The sequence below is a fragment of the Carlito syrichta genome, unplaced genomic scaffold (assembly GCF_000164805.1).
Source record: "Carlito syrichta isolate Samal-C Ts95f unplaced genomic scaffold, Tarsius_syrichta-2.0.1 Scaffold304785, whole genome shotgun sequence".
Classification (NCBI taxonomy): Eukaryota; Metazoa; Chordata; class Mammalia; order Primates; family Tarsiidae; genus Carlito; species Carlito syrichta.
Genome location: NW_007248881.1, coordinates 10224 through 16706, shown reverse-complemented (window position 1 = coordinate 16706; position 6483 = coordinate 10224). Strand labels below are relative to the sequence as shown.

At 33.1% G+C, this 6483-nt stretch overlaps 1 protein-coding gene across 2 annotated transcripts in view; it reads right to left on the bottom strand.

Annotated features, from left to right (window-relative positions):
* ANKRD13C (ankyrin repeat domain 13C) overlaps window positions 1-6079 on the bottom strand; it is a 66708-nt gene extending 60629 nt beyond the window's left edge. The window contains exon 1 of one of the 2 annotated variants that reach the window (XM_008060968.2): window positions 6038-6079. In XM_008060968.2, the coding sequence (XP_008059159.1) occupies window positions 6038-6053 (16 nt within the window). In that variant the 5' untranslated portion in view covers window positions 6054-6079. The remainder of the gene's footprint in view (window positions 1-6037) is intronic. The other variant, XM_021713901.1, reaches the window with a different exon arrangement.
* Window positions 6080-6483: the final 404 nt, after the last annotated feature.

The window sequence follows — 6483 nt, the reverse complement described above, 5'->3', positions numbered from 1 at the left end:
TAAAGGACAAGGTAAAAAACATAAAAAAAAAAAAAAAATCACACAAATCCAAGATGGAGGACATTCTACAAGTTAACTGGGCAAGATTTTTCAAAAAGGGGACACAGAGTTGGGAAAACAATAAGCAAACTACTCTAGATTACAATAAAGAGGCATAACAACCAAAGGGAACAAGTGAACTTCAATTGTCTTGTTTCAATATAAAACACCTATAAAAGACACTTTCATAAAAATTGAGGAAATCTGAATTATTTACTGGCTATGAGATGATATTATAACAATATTATTAATTTTATTCAGTGTGATGATGAAGGAGAATGTCTGTATTCTTAGAGGTGCATGCTGAAGTATGGGTAAAATGTCATGATACCTACACATCATTTTCAAATTATAGAAGAAACAGCAAAGAATAGAATAGAATAGAAGGCATAGCAAAAACAATACATACAGCACACAAAAATAGGTGAAACAGAATATAATCTTAATAATAACTGAAACTATGTGGAGGGATTTGGGAGTTCATGATAATCTTTCAATTTCTCCACATATTTAAAATTTTCAAAATAAATGTTGAAAAAGAAAAAGAACTGGAAAAAAAATTTTAAAACAAGGAATGAATTAGAGCCATCTCAAAAGGTTTAAAGGAATTTTCAGTGTCTTGCTAATACAATATAGCTGTGAAATACAGAAGCGTATTACAGAAGTGTATTATGATTCCATTTTTTAAAAGAAATGACTAAAAAACTACATACATGTCTATGTACAGACACATAGATATACTTGCATATAATAATAAGTATGGAGAAAAGTATGTAAGACTATTCAGCAGGTTTTAACATGAGTTACCATGTTCACTGCGAGAAGGGGATTAGTAAAAAAAGAAAATGAAGAATTTAGCTAAAAAAAAAATATTTTAAAATGGATCCTTCTCCCAAAAAGCCTACCACTGGTTTTAGTAAATATGTTTGTGTGTGTATATATATATATAAATAAGAGGAATCACAGAGGACATCGCGAGACTCCTGGGGCTATTTCATGACAGATTTTTGAATGAAAAGAAAAATATAGCAAACTATTATTGTATGAAGTAATTTTACTTCGGTAAAAATAAAGTCCCTGTGTTGTAATCAAAGAGTGAGATATGAAGGGATACCCACAAGACAATAAATGTTAATTATATCAGGAAAAATGTAGAGAGATGGTGTTTTTATACATTTTTGTACTGTATCATTTCAATTGTTTCAACATGCATTTATTAATAACCCAAAAAAGAAAAAAATGTTAATTTAAGAACATTAAAAAGCAGTGTGCACAACAATATCTATATACATAAAGCAGTATCTTAATTGCATAAACTAAGGTATAGGATTAGTATTAGATTTACATATTATGCTAGATACATCAATAGTGTTTTCACATATGCCAAAGACCTGCAGAATGGGTGTCCTTCACTCACCAGTCACAACTCGACTGAAGTAGAGATTAGCACCTAACAAAAAAACCAGATAATCACAGCAATGCCAATGACCTCTGACATATCCCTATACTTAAAAAAAAAAAGAGAGCTGGATTAATCGAATGTATTCTCTCAGGAATGTTACCAACAAATAATTAAAAAACAAAGCAGAACAACTGAGCACTAAGGCATAAAGAATGCATACTTGTGCTAAGCATTCAGGTCAGGACCTGAAGAATATGGACAATCTCAAATTATGAAGAAATCACACATAAATAAGTAAGAACTATAAAGGTGATAAAATACAGAGAGAGTGAATGGGATAAATAAGATAGTTGGGAATATAACAGAACATCCAGAGTGACCCTTATGAGACTGAGAAATCATATTAATTATAGTTATTTCAAAGAAAAAATTAAAAATTACAGATCCAAAAAGTATGAGAATGAATTAAAACATGCAGCAAGTTTCTCTTATGTTTCTAACAAAAGGATAAGAATTAAAGATCAGTTTTTCTATTCACATCCTAAAGATTCCTGAAATCTTCAATTAAATATAATGCTCTTCATTTCCACCCAATCCTTGGTTCAAAAACCTCCCAGGCAACATGGGCAACTTTAGTCAATGGACCCAGAAATTCAGAAAAGATCACGCTTCTGTGGTGAAAAAAATAAGGTTATTCAGTAGGTTAAGATGAGTGAGAGAAGGAAAGCAAATAAAAATGTGCAAGTCCTAAGGCTCTCTTTTCCTCAACCAACCAATATTATTTGAATGCCTCGAGAAACAAGTATGCCAACAGAAAATGTGCTTCAACAACAAAATCACTAAAGGTACAGTATATCTCAAAAGGAGAAGATAAGAGACTTGACTGTCTAGACTGAACAATGCTACAAAGTAAAAGCAATTTATATAACAGTAAGTATAATGTAGATGTTTTATGTTCCACTATACATCCCAAACTCACTCTTATGCAACCAAATATCAAAAAACATAAAAAGACTATATAGAAGGAAAAAGTATATACAATTGGAAAAAATGTAAATATTATCAGTATATTATTCTCTGTGCCTACTCTACATGAAAAGGACTTAGAAAGAACAAATAGCAGCATTATTTGCAGATGCTGAATCATTTAACCAAATATTTCTCAAAATACATCCCACAGAAGTTGTCTGTCAAGATACCTGTTAAAAAGAACATCAAATCACTACAGGAAACACTGACATGCCCCATTTTGAAATTTTACAATGTATATTAACATATCAAAGTCTTAAGTTCCACCAAAAAAAACCTGCTTAACTTTATTAGTCCAGCATTTTTCAAATCAATTTGATCTGGAAACTCTATTTTCTTCTAAATATCTATCCATAAAAGGAATTTTTTTCTGTACTTCAATGGATGCAAAGAAACTAATGTTTTATGCAATACATTCTAAAAATAGACTGATATCAACCCATGATGAAGCATTATAATACATTCACCTAAAATTAGAATACCTAGACCAGAGATAATAAATAGGTTTCCCTTCGCATTCAAATCTTGGTAAACCCATAATGAGCTAAATTAAAAAGGATTCCAGAAAAGCAATGAGACTTGGCAAGCAGCATATTGGCCATCTTTCACACAGAACATATTCTTTCTGAATGGTTCTCAGCGAAAAGAGGGCAAGGCAATATACTATAAATCTAGGTTCTAGAACCAGATACTCCAAGTTGAAGTTGAAACTATTACTTTACTACTCTGGGAAAGTTGTTTAGCTTCTTAGGACTAATGTTCTTCCTCTGTAAAATGAGGGTATTATAGTACTTAAGTCACACAATTGTAAGAGATAATGAGGAAGTATGTGTCAAGGACTAGGAAAAGTGGTATACTGCAAATAATGTATTTTAGTTATTTTCTGAAGCTTTTATCCAAAGTTCTTTGGGGAAAAAACACCACACGTTTTTACTGACGAAATTTAGCTGACTATATCTGACATGTTTTCATTAAGGTAGATATACTACAGATGTCTATCATGACCTGCTGTGTCCATATTCCTGCTAAACCAAACATACTTCCTTTGCATTCCTGAATTCCTCTTCTATCCCCCAATCTTATCCAAGTCAGTCTAGGCAAAGCTAACTTCACAGAAGCTAATACCTATCCCAAAGTCAGATAATTCATGAGCTTGCCATTATGCATCACTTGTGGCTTGACTTAAGATGCACTGGGCCAATCAAACTTTTTGCTCAGACATTTGGGAACCTAAGAAACAAAACCAACTGGGGGTGAACACTGAAATCAGAATGTCACTAAGACTTAGGGTCCTGAAACGGTTATTTTAAGTCATGTTCAACTTCATCAAAAAGAGAAAGTAAATAAAAAAAAGAATACTGCAAATATGTGAAAAACAGCAAACATACCAAAAAGAACAGATGACAGGGAAACAGGAAAATGGTTGACTTCCCAAAATATCTTCGTCCCTGCTCTTCCTAAGGTCTGGCTAGTCCCCATTTCTTGAGTTTCTATAATGTACCCTCTGCTTTTCTTTCTTTTTTTTTTTTGAGTCAGAATCTCACTCTGTCGCCCAGGCTGGAGTGCAGTGGCACACTCACAGCTACCACAGCCTCAACCTGCTCGGTTCAGGCAATTCTTCATCCTCAGCCTTCCAAGTAGCTGGAACTATAGGCATGGGCTACTAAGCCCACTCAGTTGTGTTTTTTTTACTATAGAAACAAAGTCTTACCAAGTTGCCCAGGCTGATCTTGAACCACTGGACTCAGGCAATCCCCTCGCCTCCACCTTCCAAAGTGATGGGATTACACGCTGAGCCATCAAGACTGCTCTAATATGTACTCTTAATGTATCACTTCTTACTCAGAAGTTACTTGAGTGAATTTGTTCTTTGTAAGAAGAAAAAAAAAACCCACCATAACTGTAACATTAAAAACCTGACTCACCAATTATATAAAATCAAAATTAAATTATCCTGCAGATCACTCAAGTCACTGAAGCATATGAATTTGAGAATCAAACTAGTAAAAAAAAAAAAAACTCTTTTTATTTTTTATAACAAAAAGTCTAGTTAACATCTCTGGAATCAGTATACATTCAGATCAAATATTTACACTGGCAGCTATAATACATAATACAACAAAAGATGGTATTGCTGGGCACTGTGGTACATGCCTGTAATCTCAGTACTCTGGGAGGTCAAGATGGAAGAATTACTTGAGCTCAGTTGTTTAAGACCAGCCTGTGTAACACAGTAAGATCTTATCTCTACAAAAAAATTAAAAATTGGCTAGGCATTGTGGCACAAGCCTGTAGTCCCAGCTACTCAGAAGACTGAGGTGGAAGGATCACTTTACCTAAAGCCGTGAACCATGATTGTGCCTGGGCAAACTTGACTCCAAAAAAAGGGAATATATTTTTTAAAAATTTTAATCAAACACATTTAAAATATAAAAATCTAGCACTCAAAGAATTGCTAATCAGCCATCTGGGAGTCCTCACTTTCCAGAATAAGTGGGAATCTAGATAACAAAAATTTTACTGCATCTAGAAATAACTCACAAAAGTAGATCTTTTCAATCACTTGCCTATGAATTGTTTTTTTTTAAGTTAAATAAGCAAGTATTGAGTTTCTACAATTATCTTCCACACAAAAGGCTCAACTTACGAGTTTAGATATACAAGATATTCCATATTAAAATCTTATAAAATTTTTAATACTAAAAGTATTACACTGATTAATAAACATTAATATTTGGAAATAAGTCTTCTGGAATTATAGATTCTTGCTTGATAAAATAACCAAGTAAGAGGAAAAAAATGAAGGTGCCCCCCCTACCCCCAAACCAAAAACTATCTTTTGGAGGGCAGGCCCCTTGTAGTACACTTGGAATTTGTTTCTCTGGATCAGTCAGCCAGCCAAAGTTTTTATCTGGTAGTCTTGAGAAGGTTGTGTCACGACATGCAAAAGAAACATCCACGTTGTGGCAAACAGGTGACTGGTTCTCCCACCATGACAACACACCTACTCATACCGCCCTGAGTGTTCAACAGTTTTTGACCAAAAATGGCATAACCGCAGTGCCCCACTCTCCCTATTCACCCAATTTTGCTTGAGAGACTTTTTCTGTTTCCCTGGATGACAAAAGTCCTCAACAGAAAACGTTTTCCTCATGTGGAAGAGGTGCAACAAAAATGGCAGAAGCACGAAAGGCAACAAAACTGACAAATTCAGAAACTGTTACGAGCAGTGGAAAACATGTCTTCCTAGGTGTACTGCATCAGAGAGTACTGTAAAGGTGACTGAAGTTAAAACATGTAAGAATAAGTACACTATTCTAGTTTTTTTTGGAGGGGGTCCTCCCTTGCTGTTTCAAAAGACATAAAGATTAGTACAGGATTTCCTCTAACACTTTTAAAAAAGGACTGTGGAAAATGAGAAAATATTTATTAATTTTAATATACTGAATTATAAGCTCAATTAGAAAATAACCAAATTAATTTTTTTAAATTCAACAGACAAAACTGATACTGAAATATTAACTGACTATATATAGGTGAAACATAAAAAACAAAATATTTACTAACCTTTATTTCCTAACATCACAGCAAGATGTAAAGGAGTGTTTCCTAAAATTAAAAAAAAAAAAAATTAAATTAGAAGGGGTAAAAACATAAGAAAATTTACTTAAAAGTGGTTTCAGCTCCTTCAGAAATTTCACTGATGAATTTAAGAAAAATAATATTGCTTACATGGCAAATTCAAAGTCAGAAGATACCATGGTTTCTTAAACTGCAATGTATTCCCCCTACTCCAAAAAGAATATTCATTTTGCTTTTCAGATTTCTTTTCCAAACAAATTTCATAGGCTCCTTTTGCTGCTAATTTCTCTATCACATCATTCTTTGTTCATTTAGCAAATAACTACTTATTCTAGGAAACAAAAATCAGTAAAACCCAATCCTCAAATAGTTCAGAAATCGGTTAAACATTGATATGAAAATAAATATTATTTATTAGGATAAAAGAGGGT